A 15,572-nucleotide genomic window follows, 5' to 3' on the forward strand; every position below is an offset into this window, starting at 1 on the left:
AAACACATGGAACCCCACGGTTGGCAGCTACTGTCAGGGCTGGGAATGGGTGGGGTGGCCTGCAGAGGGAGATGTCAGGGTATTTGTACATTGATAACACAGTCTGTGTGTGACTGCCCCTCTGCTCACCATTCCCCCACCCAGCCATCTGTCTGTCTATGCCCCCTCATCTGTCTGTCGAGGCAATGCCCATCAGACAACCTGGCTGGCTAACTATGCCTCTTTCCATCTGTTTATGAGCCCCCACACCATCTGCCCGTCTATGCACCCACATTCTATCTCTCTCCCCCTTTAGCACCCTGTCTCCACCTGTCTCTCCCTCTTTCTCTCCAACACTCTCTTGTTTCCCTCTTTCTCTCTCCCTCCCTCTCTAACCCTCTCTCACTTTTATACCCCTCCCTCTCTTGTATTGTAGTGACAATGGTGTGGGGGTGGTGGGGGTCTTTCTAGAGTTTTCTATAGGGCACACAAAGTTCTAGTTAGACCCTTGCTGGCAGGACCAAACCCAATCAAGCAGTGGCGCTACTGTACATTTAAAATGGCCTTAGGCCGGGGCAGCCAATCGTCATTGGGGGCTGACAGCCAAGGACAGAATAGGCTCGTTGCTGTCCGCCATTGATATTGCTGTCCATTTAATATGCCAGATGATCTAAGTGGGACTGACAGCTAACCTACACTATCGTGACCTGTAAATTACATGCTTCATTCCTCATAATCACACCTGTCAGCGTCCCATCAGCCACAGCCCCCATATAAATATGGAGCTGGGACCTGTGCACAGGTAACCATTGAAGGGAACTGTCAGCACTGGACTTGCTACTCCAAGCCAGGAGTCAGACCGACAGAAGTGGACACCAACCCCAGGGATACCGCAAGGAATAGACAGCTAGGGACTTCCTTATCTCTCCCCCTGCATGCCTCTCTCCTGTTCTCTCCCTGTCTATCTCCTCTGTGTGCCCCTCACCTGCTCTCTCCCTGACAGGGCAGACCCAACCATTATGCTGCCAGAATAGATGCCTCATGCCGGGCTGCAAAACATAGTGAGCATTACTGTAAGGGGCACTACTGGGGCATTATATGTAATGGACACTACTGGGGGCATTGTGTAAGGGGCAATAATTGGGGTATTAACCTTATAAGCAGGAGTACTGTGGGGAATTACATGTAGCATAATGTGTAATGGGCATTACGGTGTGTGAATGTGTAATTAGCATTACAGTGTGCTGCATAATGTGTATTGGGCTTTAAATTTGAAGGGAAAAAAAACTATGTGTTTTTCTGTGTGTGTTTGGGGGGCCCAGACAATATTTTTGCACCTGGGCCCATAACTCTCTTGTTCCGCCTCTGGTTAACAGTGTTGTGTGCTGAAAAGAATTAATTTATGGACAGTATAGTACTGATCTTATATGATTATCATTCATTATTGGAGGCACAAAACTCTGATCTCGCAAAAGAAACAAACACACTTGCTTGCTTATTATATATATGTATATGTGACCAAAAATTGCAGGAGCATAGAGATAACACGAACCTGCAAACTAATCTTGCATGTTAAAGGATATACATTTTGGGCAAATACTTTATATGGTTTGGGGCAGGGTTGGCCAAACCAGTCCTCTATAACTACCAATGGTCCACGTTTTCCAGGTTACCTAGCTGGTGCACAACTGTAGTCATTACTATCTGTCATGTTTTCAAACCTGCTGCATCATTCCTACTATAGATCCACAGGTTGCCTGAAAAACATGAACTGTTGGTAGATCTTGAGGACAGGTTTGGCTACTCCGGTTTGGTGGTTATTTTGAGTTGTTTTAATGAAGTAAGAAAAACTGAGCCAGCCAGTAAAGTGAAAGCAAAGACAAATGTCTTGCACTGAATGATTTAATAACCGGTGCACTACTTTCATCCTAGCCCAGCACATTGTCTAGCTGAGTTGCATCGCCTTTTCATTCCAATGGTGTTTTCATTGAGTTCTTTTTGTTTTCCTTAATTTACAAGGGAAGATGATTATTGCAAACTAACACTATATATATATATATATATATATATATATATAGCCGACTTTTTGGCTCAATAAAGAAGGGGGCGGGGCCAACACCGGGAGGGGAAAGGGGGCAGGGCAGAGCCACAGATTGGCTGCCCTATTAGGGGCGTGTCAATAGTGATCGCGTCATTTTAGCCCCGCCGTGCAGTATTTCAGGTGTCTGCCGGAGATAAATGGGATAATATGGGAGGGTTGCCCCCCTTTCTGGGGGGCCGGGAGGGGGACCCGAAGAAAAAATGCTGGGAGTGACTTGGATAATGTAGGAGTGCCAAAATCTGTTAGAGTTGGGTGTGTGACACAAGCTGCATTTTTTCATTGCAGCCGCCGAGTAAGGGGTATATTCAGTGCTTTTCACGATCTGTGGCAGGGAGCAGTGCTGTATTCAACTGACCCCTTCACAAGTCGTTTCCACGTCACTGGTTTTTAACTGCGATGTGCAAATGGCAAATGCAACACAGTGAGGCTGACTGCTAAATGTAGTGGGCTCCCTGCATTAGCCGCGAGCATACAGTGAGCGGCCGGCACGGGGGTTAAAAGGTGAGGATTGCTTGTTTTTCGTGATCCCCGCTGTTTAACCCCCTCACTGGCTGCATTGAATACTCTAAGCCAGTGATCACTGGTGCACAGTGTAAAAATCCATGTCATGTCTCCGTCCGCCGGATCGCCGTCCGTCAGAAACCTTCGGATGGCGGCCTGGCGGAAACAATGAGAGCAGCTCCATCTGTAGTAAAAGATATCACTCAGAAGGGAACTATATCTTTTAATTTCTCATATACTGTGTACACGCTCCCATGCATCGTTAATGACCCCTCCCTCGTCTGAAGTTATACAGACGAGGGAAGTTGTGCTGCTGCATGACAAGTGTGTATGCCGGCACCTGATATCGGCGTCGGCAGGGATCGCATAATGTGTATTGGGCTTAAGACTTTATTCCAAGGTTGCCTACCCTCCCAGAATGGGCAGGAGGCTACCGCAAATTGGGTCCCCCTCCCAGCCCCCCGGAAAGGTGGGCACCCCTCCCGGATACCACCAGACCCCCCATCTCCCCGGCGACAGCATTAAAATGACCGAGATTCTCTGCTTTTTGGGGGAGGGGGATGCGCTAAATATGCAAATCGTGGCCTTTTAGCTCTGCCCCCTTGTAAACCTGCAAATTGAGGGCTTTGCACTACAGGAGGCGGGGCTTGATGACATCTGCATCAGGCCCCGCCCCCAGAAGTGCTGCTAACAGTCTCCTCTCCGGGGTTTTCCTGGAGAGGACACTTTAAAAGTATGCAAGTATGCTTTATTCATGACAACATTTGCTGCAGCTGCTCATCTGTGTCACCAAACATGTTGGGGTTGGGTAAGCTCCCTTGTTGTATTTATTATTAATCATACACTGATAGCACATTGTAGGCTATCATCATATTGTTTTAGTAACAAATAAGAAATAATATAGTACTGTAAATGCATGTATTTTATAGCATGAAATGTTTCCGGACATAAACAGAGGCCCAACAATGCATCCTGTTTTGGAAATGTTGTGTCTATATTTAGCCATACCTATTAAAAATATATGATTATTTATATACGCTATATTCATATAGTGGCAAATTACATTTCTATTTTTTTATGTCTTCCACAGCAATAAGGGGGAAGCAAAGAAAATACCATTATCTGGAGTGATTCCATCTCTTTGGAATGATATACGTTGCCGTGGTGATGAAGAAAATATACTCCTGTGTGAAAAAAACATCTGGCAGGGTGGAGTGTGTCCACAGAAAGTAGCAGCTGCTGTCACATGTAGTTTTTCACATGGTAAATAAACATTTTTACAGCATTTATGGTATACATATTGTAACAAGATATGAATCAATTTATATTTTATAGTTATTTCAAAGGCCATTATCAGTTCATCTTAAAAAGTGATAACAAAATATGGTTTAGGTTTTCTGGCTAGCCTTAGAGAATAATACATCTTCAGGTTATTGGATGTGAACGCTGAGCAACTGAAAGGGTCCAGTTTGAGCCAGCAGAACCTGGTAAACAGGGTAAGCATGGCGGGGGAATGCCAATCTAGAGAGACGCTTCCCTCCCCTGTCTAGCCCCCACTGGCATTTAAATATAAATATAAACCAGGAGCTGGGACAAGTGGGCAGGGGAAATGGTGTACTGTGGAGGTGCAAATTCTCTGTCAGCATACAGACAGAGACCCTATGCCCCTCCAATAATGGCCATGTTCTTAGTGGAGACAGATGCTAGAGGTCCTCTGGCAGCTCTTACATCTGTCAGTGTGGATTTTGGGAACTCTGGTGTGAGCATGTAACGCCCCCCTTGGCAACAAGCAAGCGTAATAGGCATTACAGTGTGTGGCATAATATGTAATGGGCCTTATAGTGTGTGTTACAATGTGGAATGGGCATTACGTGCGTGTGGTATAATATGTAATAGGCATTAGAGTGTGTGGCATAATGTATAATGAGCATTACGGTGTGTGGTATAATGTATAATTGACATTACCGGGTGTGGTATAATATGTAATGGGCATTACGTTGTGTGGCATAATGTGCAATAAGCATTAGGGTGTGTTACATAATGTATAATGGGCATTATGGTGTGTGTCAATGTGTAATGGGCATTACAGTGTGTGTAATCCTGGCGCAGTGTGTTTAAGTGGCTCTACCTTGCACAGTGTGTCTAACTGGCTCTACCTGGGGCAGTGTACCTAATGAGCTCTAGCTGGCACAATGTGTTTAAGTGGCACTGCTGTGGGGTGTATTGTGAATAACGGACACTACTGTGTGGTGTAATGTGAATTGGTACTATTATCTGGCTATGCCCAATCCCCAAGAAGCCACACGCTAGGGCATGGAGCTGTGTGCCCAAAGCATGGCGAGCACAGCGAGCCTTGAGAGGGGACACTGCGGTACATTTCGGTGTCCATGTCAACACAGTGTCCATGACATCATGTGGCGTCAGCTGGCCACCCTTGGCAGGCATTGGCCTGCCTGCATTACCAGGGGAACGCCCAGCATTTTCATGTGGATGCCCATAAAATGCTGAGCGTTCCCCGATGCCTGCCCCCGCCCACCCCTTCCTCCCCTACCTGTGCGAACGCCTCACCGAGTGTTTTACTCGCCAGAGGCGTTTGCACAGGGGGGGGGCTGCACATGTGCATAATCGCGCATGCGCAGTCCCCTAAACAGTGAACCACCCTCAGAAATTCTAAAAACATGACCGTTTTATGGGATTTAGGATATTCCAACCCATATAAACAAGTAATTATGTGTTGTCATTCTTTTCTTTTCCTCCTCTCTATGCAGGTTTTTTTTAATCATTTATTTAATTTTTCTTTCTTTTTTTTACACAGAGGGGCATCGCACAAATCTGACTGATCCGTGCGATGCTTCAGGCTTGTCCGTATTTGGAAGCCGTAAAACTTGGTAGCCAAATATGAATGACTTCATCGTCGGAAAATGCGAATCCTGAGAATTCGTCAGCTTAGTAAATTTGCTGAATTTTCAAGCCGTATTTTTCGGCCGCTCCTGGTTGCACCCATTTGTACCGCAGTTGGCCGAGATCATCAATCTTAGTAAATTTCCCCCCAATATGTTCCAAGATTTTTGAATTTCACTTAAATCTTGATAAAATAGTAAGTAAATCAAACCAAATGTACTGAAATTGAATTTTGGAAGATACTCTGTGGTAGTTCTAAAGAAAACGTATATGCATAAAAAAATTAATTTAAGTGAATCTCGAGCCAGAGGGTCTTCTCAGTTATTTGAAATAGCCAGACTTATGTTCTGCTGAATAAATAGGTTTCCTTTCCTGTGAGAAATAACACTAAGCAAGCTAATCACCTGTAGTTAAGAGGATGCATTGGCAGCTGGTCAGGAGACCAGTACAGGAGACTTGCCCCATCTGACATATTAGAAGCTGATAAACACTTTGATCATCCGAAGTAAGGCCTCAAGTGACCTTCCTGTATTAGCTGGAAGCGATAAGACAGCATCTGTGACATAACATTTTCTTTCCTTTTCAAGCTTCCAAATTTTCCATGAAAAGACCTTATGAACATTTCTAATTAATCTAAAAACATTCTAGTGCCTGGTGACACATATAAATCTTGAGGTCCGGCACTGCCACTGTTTAAATCAATTGCTCGGAGGGTGCCCGCTTGCTTGAGCAGCATATAGAATTCCTATTATTAATCAGTACTCCATCCATTTGAAAAAGAAAAATTTTAATTCAAAACAGCAACGTTTCAATGCTCCACACACATTGGCCCTTATTCAGATCTGATCTCAGTACAAATTTGATCTCTAAATGGGCAAAACCAAGTTCACTGCAGGTGGGGCAGATATCAGAGAGAGTTAAATTAGGGTGGGGTGTGTTGAAAGGTGGGGCAGATGTAACATGTGCAGAGAGAATTCGATTTGGGTGGGGTTTTACTTCAAAGTGAAATCTAAATTGCAGTGTAAAAATAATGCTGCCAGTATTTACCCTTCACGGAAACAAAATAACTCACACAAATCTAACTCTCTCTATACATGTTACATCTGCCCCACCTGCAGTGCACATGGTTTTGCACATTTTGAGAACAAATTTTTACTAAGATCAGATCTGAATAAGGGCCATTGACTTTAGGTTCACAAAATCACAAAACCCTCCTCCTTAAGTACCCAGGTGTAAGATGCACATCAATCACTGGTCAAGCATTCACCTGGTGTTGCGCACACAGTGACATCATCATTTGAAATTATCGCGAGGGGACGTATACCCTTCAGCAAAATACAAAGTGTCAAAATCTCTTGATAAAGTGCGATGTGTATAAACCAGTGGTTCCCAAACTGTGTGCCGTGGCACCCTGAGGTGCCTCGGGACACTTGCAGGGGTGCCATGGATTTGTGGTTCAGGACCAATCCAATTTATTTATGGTCAGTGTAATCAAGAAAACCAGAGTTAGTGGCTTCCAATCATAACATATGTGGACAAACAGAAGCAAATCCTCACCACATAACTGACCCTTAGGATCACATAATTAAAACAATTTACCTACCATATATACTCGAGTATAAGCCTACTTTTTTAGAACATTTTTTATGCTGAAAAAGCCCCCCTCGGCTTATACTCGAGTGAGGGTACCACTTGAGTCAATAGGTTTTCCCAGTTTTTTTTAATAAAATTAGGTGCCTCGGCTTATATTTGGGTCGACTTATACTCGAGTATATACGGTAATTTAAGAAAATTTTGGCCTAGGGGTGCCATGAAAAAATTCTGCTACTGTAAGGCACCGTGATTCAAAAAAGTTTGGGAACCCCTGGCATAAATGAATTTAACAACACATAGTTATACAAATACACAGCGTACATACATATACCAGAAAACACATATACAAAAAAGGAGCAATGTTGATCAGTATAGAATTTTAAGTAATCATCTAAACTCATGATATCTGTTAAGCCAATGCTGCAGAAATTTGACTTATTCTAATATCGGTCACACCTCACATAGCTCATAAGCATAAAGGCAAGGAATTATTGAGCTTGTATTTTTTTATGTTAAACAGTTCAAACATGAGAACTCATCTTTGTCCGCACACTCATCTCCATCTTTGGCCACCAGCCCCTAGAAGTACGTTGATCACGTCCTCACTACTTACATCTAAGCTGTACTGTGTATTGAATTATGGTGCTCTTTTTACCTGTAATCTATTTTTGTTATTTACTTACTGTAATATTAAGTTTTGTCTCCCTGTACTGTTCCTTTATGCGGTGCTGCAAAACACTTGTGGTGCCTTATAAATAAAAATATGATAACAATAATAATAAAAAATAATAATAAACTCACCACTGCCCCGCTATGCACTCTAGCTTTCCCACATTTATCCCCAACCTCCTGATCGCCCCAAATACTGAGACCTGTGGGTAGACAGCAAGATAGTGAACCCTCAAGTATCTTGGTTCAGATTCGGTTTTGGGTTTGGTTTAAAAAACAAATGGCAATAATTGATAAAAATCATTAAAATGGATGGATGAAATGAATTCCTAACAGCAAGGATCTAAATGGGGAACCTATTCATATCAGATCTTCTTGGGATATCATGATTTGGTGCAGATCCACAAAATTCGGATGAGTTCAGGTTTCTGGAGGACTGAATACACATATATGTAATTGACTTTTATTTAGCATTATCTATTTGTGTCTGTTTAGAGTTGTATTTTGCATAGAAAGTATGACTTTTGTATCTACTAATAATATTGCTCAGGCAAATCATTACAGTAGTATTTTGTATAGAGCTTCCATGCTTTTGTTACTCCCGGTGTAAACCAAACATCCATGCTGTTGGTGGTGTAAACCAAGCGGCCATGCTATTGGTTTCTTGGTGCCTAAACCTTGTACATATATCACATTTGTTGCAGAACTGTAGATAGGGCCCTATTCAGACCTAACCAATAGAAATGTTTGGAGCCCAGCGATTAGGTAAACCCCACCAAGGTCTCTAAAAACTATTAGTAATCACTCACCATTTAATGGTTTTCCCCATCTTAACAGCGCTGAGTAAGTCTAGACTTACTCAGCGCTGTAATTGCTGTGGGGAGAAGGAGGCAGCCGCTGACGTCAGCAGTCGTCCCTCCCAACTGCTGGGCAACACCTGTGGTGTCCAAAGCATTCCCACAACACGCTGGTGTCCCGACGTTAATCACCTTGCAACCCTTGCCATCGCTAACTTCATTCGTAGGGGGACCCCGGGCATGTGCATTGTGTATCGTGTACATGCACAGTCGCTCGATAATCAGTTTGGCTGCAAATTTGCGTGTCTGAATCAGTAGACCCATAGTCTGATATGCATCTGACTCCTACATTCCCATGTAATTGCTTTTTTTTTTTTTTTGCCTTGTTTTGTGTATGGGAAAAATCAGACGATTATTGGCCAATAAGTCTAAAATCGGCTGATTGGTCAAAATCGCTATAGTGTGTGGGAACCTTAGCTGTACATAAGACCTAGATGTCACATATCTTGTCTCTTGTTAGATCTACTGTACTTATTGCAGATTGTGCAGTCTGACTTACAAATAATGGAGGGATCTTTATTTATTTACATCTTTAAAATAGAGAGAAAACATCCTTTTGCCTTTGTAAACTTTTCTTTATTGCAAGTTTCTATGTACTCCATTTAAATACGTATCACAGCTATTAACAGTCCCAGAGAATGACACAACGCTGTCAGAAAGGCTGATAAAAAGAAAGACATTTTGTCCCAGTAGGCGATTTTCTTGTGCATCAAACAGATCAATTAAGCCTAGTGAGGCAGCTGTGTCCATTACAAGAGCTACAGCAGTGATCTCATTTATAATTCAAGATCTGTACGATAAAACCAGTGGCAGGTTTGTACCATTAAGTAACATATCAAAAGAACACTAAAGGGTTTTCATCTGTAAAGTCTGTTGTAGAATCAAACAGGCTGATTATAGGCAGTGCTTTCTAACTCCCTGCCATGCACCTTCTGTAATGCCTACCACAGGTCTTTGTTCCCTTAAATGCCAACAGAATTGAAAAGGATGTGGTACACTTTTGTTGCCAGAGGTTATAGGAATTGTGAATGTGCATCAGCCAGGCGGAAAGTATAATTTCAGACCTCATGCTTCATTTCAGTTTGATTTTAGTGAAACAGAAATTAAATGAAATTAGTGAACACAAACATCACATTGGTACAGGCTTTGACAGACCTACAGTAGGAGGGAAATTTACTAAGATGGGAGATCTATTTCACATGGTATGGGCAGCCAATCAGATACTAAGTATTGTCTTCTAGAAGGTGTTAAATAACTAAGAACTAGATTCTGATTGGTTGCCCATAGCAACTAGAACTCCCATCTTAAAAAATCACTAACCCCCCCTAAAGTCTGCAGTGAGACAGAGGCACCCACAATAGTAGGGTCAGATTCTAACACAAGTCTGAAGCCTTTTCTGCAGACTTGTGTAAGGATTGTAATCACAATGTGGGCGGAGTTTGACTGATAGGAAGCCTGTGTTTAGGGGTAGGAAATCTGCTGTTTTCTGGGTGTGGCTGAAAAAACAAGGGTGTGTTCAGGCTTGTTGGAGAGGGTCTGTGATGTCAGCGATGACCACTTCCAGTCTGTGTTAGTTGCAGATTAGTGGAAGCCTCAGACTAATTCACAATTGCACAGATGGCAAAACTGTATCTCCCCGGATCACAATCTTTTGGAATAAGGTCATCCAACTCTCCTCTAAAATTCTGGGATTCTGAGCCCCCGATATCCTTGACTTTTGGCTGCTATCCCACACCACCATCCCTTCCACAAAATATAGACAATATTTTCTTAAACACCTTAATAACGCAGCGAGAGCGGTGATACCGGTCCCTTGGAGGACTACAGATCCCCCTGCCATCTGGGAATGGTTCCAGAGAATAGAGTTCTATAGAGCCTTGGAGGACATATACTAATCGGCCCTAGAAAAAATTACGTAGCCACATGGCTACCCTGGCTTGATTTTAAATCATCTACCACATATAAAAGCTATATACCATCTGACCCCCCTTAACTCTGGCCGCAAATATACTTTAGTACACAGATTGGGAAATACTGGATCTACCTGATACACTCAGCTCATATACTATTTTTGCACGACCACAATCCCCCACCTCCCCCCTTCTCTCCTAAACTCTACCCTTACCCTTTCTATATCCTTTGTCTTGTTAACTCTATGATTACTTTAATTAGAGTTTTATGATAATATGTGAAGGATAACTCACCAGACTGGACATTGTGGAGATGTTAATATTTACTATGCAAGGACAAGACATGACATAGTCTGTATAACTATATGTATTTAAAAAGTATGTAATGATTTCTTTACTCTTTGAAAAACTTAAATAAAGAATATATATATATATATATATATATATATATATATATATATATATATATAAAAACTGTATCTCAATTAGCGATCCATTTGCAATTCTCTCCCAATTTAGCAAGGGGCATCATCTCTTTATGTTTGGGTGGTTGCTTTCTCCTCACATTCCACTGTGAATTCTCAAATTAGTGGTCAGTAGGGATGCCACTAGGGTTGCTGTGCCGGACGCGAGGGCAGTGGAGGGTCAGGGGGTTTTTCATGCTAAGCTGTCTGGCAGCCCTGCCGTTGCGTATCTCCATGCTCATGGGAGATGATGATGATGTCATCTTGCGAGCATCCTGCAGGCACCACCGAGTCCTGCTGCCCTGATCATCAAGCTGGATGTGGATGAGAGAGGCACAGCTGCCGCTACTGCCAGCTGCTCTTTCTGTCCATGCACGACCACTGCACACACACGGACCATTCATCAAGCTGCTGCTGGATGCGGATGAGAGTGCCTGCCTGAGGCTCAGCCGTCGGCCGCGTGTCAAGGTTGCCTGTGAGTCAACCACACACGGTAAGACTACAGGCCTAGCCATTTTGAAAATCAGAATGGTAAAAATTATGTGTGCATTCAAACTGTATGGCAAAACAAATGCCACATTTTTTAGGTACTCCAAAAGTAGTGGGTTATCCAGACCTTGCATGCCAGGCTCTTCTTTTATATGGTATAATATGTAATAGGCATTACGTGTGTGGTATAAAGTGTAATGAGCATTATGGTGTGTGGTTTAATGTATACTGGGCATTACGGTGTGTGGTATAATGTATACTGGGCATTACGGTGTGTGGTATAATATATACTGGGCATTACGGTATGTGGTAAAATATGTAATGGGCATTAGGGTGTGTGGCATAATGTGTAGTATTTATTTTGGTGTGTGGTATAATGTGTAGTAGTTATTTCGGTGTGTGGAATAATGTGAAGTAGGCATTACAGTGTGTGGCATAATGTGTAATAGCGTAGGTATTACAGTGTACATTTTTGCCACGTGCCTCCGGCACTCACTGTTCCTGTTTCTAGTGTGTGTGCCGAGGTGGATGGTGGTTTTGCCAGATTTGTAGTGAGGAAGCTGGTACTTTCACGCCATGTTTTTTTTTGCCAGATTTGTAGTGAGGGAGCTGGTACTCTCACTCCATGTTTTTTGTTTTTTGGTCTGATCGAGATCATAGACCCGCACTCTTACTGAATTCGGCTCTACCCACTCGCTTGTTAAGGGGACGGTTGGGGGGAGAGGTGGATCTCCAGGAATCGATGATGCATAGGGTGGCAACCCTAGTGGTCAGGTCTGAATTAAGCCTATAGTGTGGCGGGCTGCTGGAAGGTGCAGCACAACATCTTTTATTAGCTTTAGGCTTGAACCAGAACCAGCCTGCAAAATTAATTATTATGTCACAAGCATTGCAGCATTAAAGCTGGACAGTTGGGATATTCATAGAATGGCAACCACTGCAATCCACACAGCATGTTTGTTTTACTGCCAAGGGCGTAACTACCATAGGTGCAGGGGGTGCAGCTGCTATGGGGCCCAGAGCTGAAGGGGGCCCATCTTTACTGTCTAAGTAATATGTTTTACATACTTTTATCACCAAAAGTTGCTAAATAGGGGGCCCTTAAAAACTTTTGCTATGGGGCCTATGAATATCTAGTTATGCCCCTGTTTACTGCAAATGTTGCTGGAGAATGTATACATAAAGGAGCTGATTCTGGTTGGTTTTCAAAAGCAATCTCCTTCGCTAATTGACAAAACCATGTGCACTGCAGGTGGGGCTAATGTAACATGTGCAGAGAGTTAGATTTGGGTGAGTTATTTTGTTTCTGTGCAGAGTAAATATTGGCTGCTTAATTCCTACACTGCTATTTAGATTTGAGTTTGGACAAACCCCACCCAAATGTAACTCTCTCTGCACGTTACCTCTGCCCCACCTGCAAGTGCACTTAGGGCTTTATTCTGGTTCATTCCTTCTGGCAAATTCCTTCTTAGATGGACAGAACCATGTGCACTGCAGGTGGTGCAGATGTAACATGTGCAGAGAGAATTAGATTTGGGTGAGTTATTTTGTTTCTGTGCAGGGTAAATACTGGCTGCATTATTTTTACACTGCAATATAGATCTCACTTTGAAGTAAAACCCCACCCAAATTTAACTCTCTCTGCACAAGTAACATCTACCCCACCTGCAGCGCACGTGGTTTTGTCCATCTAAGAAGGAATTTGCCAGAAGGAGTGAACCAAAATAACCCCCTTAGTTTTGTTCATTAAAGAAGAGTTATTTTGCAAATCAACCAGAATCACCCCCAAAGTCTCCCATGCATAAAGTCCCCTATACATGTATATTGGGAACTAGGACTGGCCCTTGAGCCTGGTGCTGATTTCAGAAATCCTGGGGATGCCCTATGTTTTTTGCCCCCTGAATTTCTAAAACCAGGACTAGTTATTTGAGCTCATGGCTGGTTATGCTCAAGGGGGGACCCCACGTTATTTTTTATTTCCAAAAACTGCACTATCGTGTCTAACAAATCTCACATGTGTATTAATTCGCACATTTTCATGACTAAAACTCACACTTTTTCGTGACCAAGATTCGCAGCACTAAATCGCATGACATTGCATTTTTCACACCACAATTTGCATTCCATTCCATTTGAGATTTTTTTTTTAAAATAGCAATTTCAAAAAATTAGATGTGCAATTTCAGAATCTTACTAAAAATCTCATCTTATTACATGTCACCCATGATAAAAGAGAAAGAGGGGTTTGAGCAGCGCTTGGTGAAAATTAAGAATGGTAATAAAAATCCTGTAAATTAAGGCGGAGTTTATGGAATGAGTGATTGGTTGATCTAGTACAAAAAAGGTTTATTTATCTAAAGGAATGCATATAGCCACTGAACAGTTGTAATATTAAAAACAATTCATAAAAAGTTCATATCTCACCACACCAAACTGGAATGTATATATGGCCCGGAGAGTCCCATGAGTCCTGTGTAGAACTGGGGTGTTTTAGAGTCCTGTAGAGAACTGAGATGGTGGGCCCAATTGGGGCAGTAGGGAGGGAGGACCAGATGTAAAGATGAGGAGCGGCTCAAGTTGACACGGATAGCCGACTCCCTCCGCTAGATGTGCTGGAGCGGGATGTGGCCCTCGACCTCAACCTTGCTGCAGGAATTTGTAATCCAGGTCGAACCAGAAATTGCAAGGAAATGACACCGGACTGCAGTCTGTAAACAGCCCGGAGGGACCCACGGGTCCTGGTGGGACTTGGTTTGTGTCCCCAATGAAGCAGATGGTGGGGAGGATAAAGCTGCCTGGAGCAGCGAAACCGGTCAGGACTCAGGATTTTTTATCTCCATCCAAACTCCAAACTGGTTATCTTCAAAGACCCCGGAAGTGCAGATTTGCGCACTTACCCATCACCCCTGTCCAATTGGACTACCAAGCCGCAGCAGCAAGGTTTAGGTCGAGGACTGTATCCCGCTATAATCGATTTAGCGGAGGGAGACGGTTATTTGTGCCATCTTGGGCCGCTCCTGATCAACACCTCCAAGTCCTCCCCACCATCTGCTTCATTGGGGACACAAACCAAGTCCCACCAGGACCCGTGGGTCCCTCCGGGCTGTTTACAGACTGCAGTCCAGTGTCATTTCCTTGCAATTTCTGGTTCGACCTAAATTACAAATTCCTGCAGCAAGGTTGAGGTCGAGGGCCACATCCCGCTCCAGCACATCTAGCGGAGGGAGTCGGCTATCCGTGTCAACTTGAGCCGCTCCTCATCTTTACATCTGGTCCTCCCTCCCTACTGCCCCAATTGGGCCCAACATCTCAGTTCTCTACAGGACTCTAAAACACCCCAGTTCTACACAGGACTCATGGGACTCTCCGGGCCATATATACATTCCAGTTTGGTGTGGTGAGATATGAACTTTTTATGAATTGTTTTTAATATTACAACTGTTCAGTGGCTATATGCATTCCTTTAGATAAATAAACCTTTTTTGTACTAGATCAACCAATCACTCATTCCATAAACTCCGCCTTAATTTACAGGATTTCTATTACCATTCTTAATTTTCACCAAGCGCTGCTCAAACCCCTCTTTCTCTTTTTTCTTGTTTACCCAGTACAGGACTAACTATCCTGTCACAGAGCAGCAGCTAGGGAAACACCGCTATAGCCAGGCGCACCTGCACCCAGACCCACCTAGTGAGGTCGGGGTTACGTCCACATCTTTTTAATGTCACCCATGATGTTAAATATAACATATAATATTTTGATCGTCTCCAAATCTTTTTAAAGGCAGCTTCAGTTGTGTTCATTCTGTGCAATTTTATCTTGTTGCATCCGCAGACTCTACTTTTATACCGGCTCGCCTGGTTGGTGGGAGCTCGGCATTTGAGGGACGGATAGAAGTCTTTCACTCTGGCCAGTGGGGAACAGTCTGTGATGATCAATGGGATGATGCTGATGCGGAGGTGGTTTGCAGGCAACTGGGGTTCGGGTGAGGATCTTTTCTTTTAACTGTTATTTTAGTACAAGGTATGTGATCATCAATGTTATTATAGTGACTACATGGCAATCATTGTAAACAATGAGTACATTTACATTGGAGAAGTTCCTTATA

At 43.2% G+C, this 15,572-nt stretch overlaps 1 protein-coding gene across 5 annotated transcripts in view; it reads left to right on the forward strand.

Moving 5' to 3' along the window:
• Positions 1-15,572, forward strand: part of PRSS12 (serine protease 12) — a 164,596-nt gene that overhangs the window by 62,855 nt on the left and 86,169 nt on the right. For all 5 annotated transcript variants that reach the window (XM_083174465.1, XM_083174466.1, XM_083174464.1 and 2 more), the window contains 2 exons: positions 3,672-3,844; positions 15,299-15,449. In XM_083174465.1, the coding sequence (XP_083030591.1) occupies positions 3,672-3,844; positions 15,299-15,449 (324 nt within the window). The remainder of the gene's footprint in view (positions 1-3,671; positions 3,845-15,298; positions 15,450-15,572) is intronic.

The sequence above is a fragment of the Crinia signifera genome, chromosome 1 (assembly GCF_055691185.1).
Source record: "Crinia signifera chromosome 1, ASM5569118v1, whole genome shotgun sequence".
Lineage (NCBI taxonomy): Eukaryota > Metazoa > Chordata > Amphibia > Anura > Myobatrachidae > Crinia > Crinia signifera.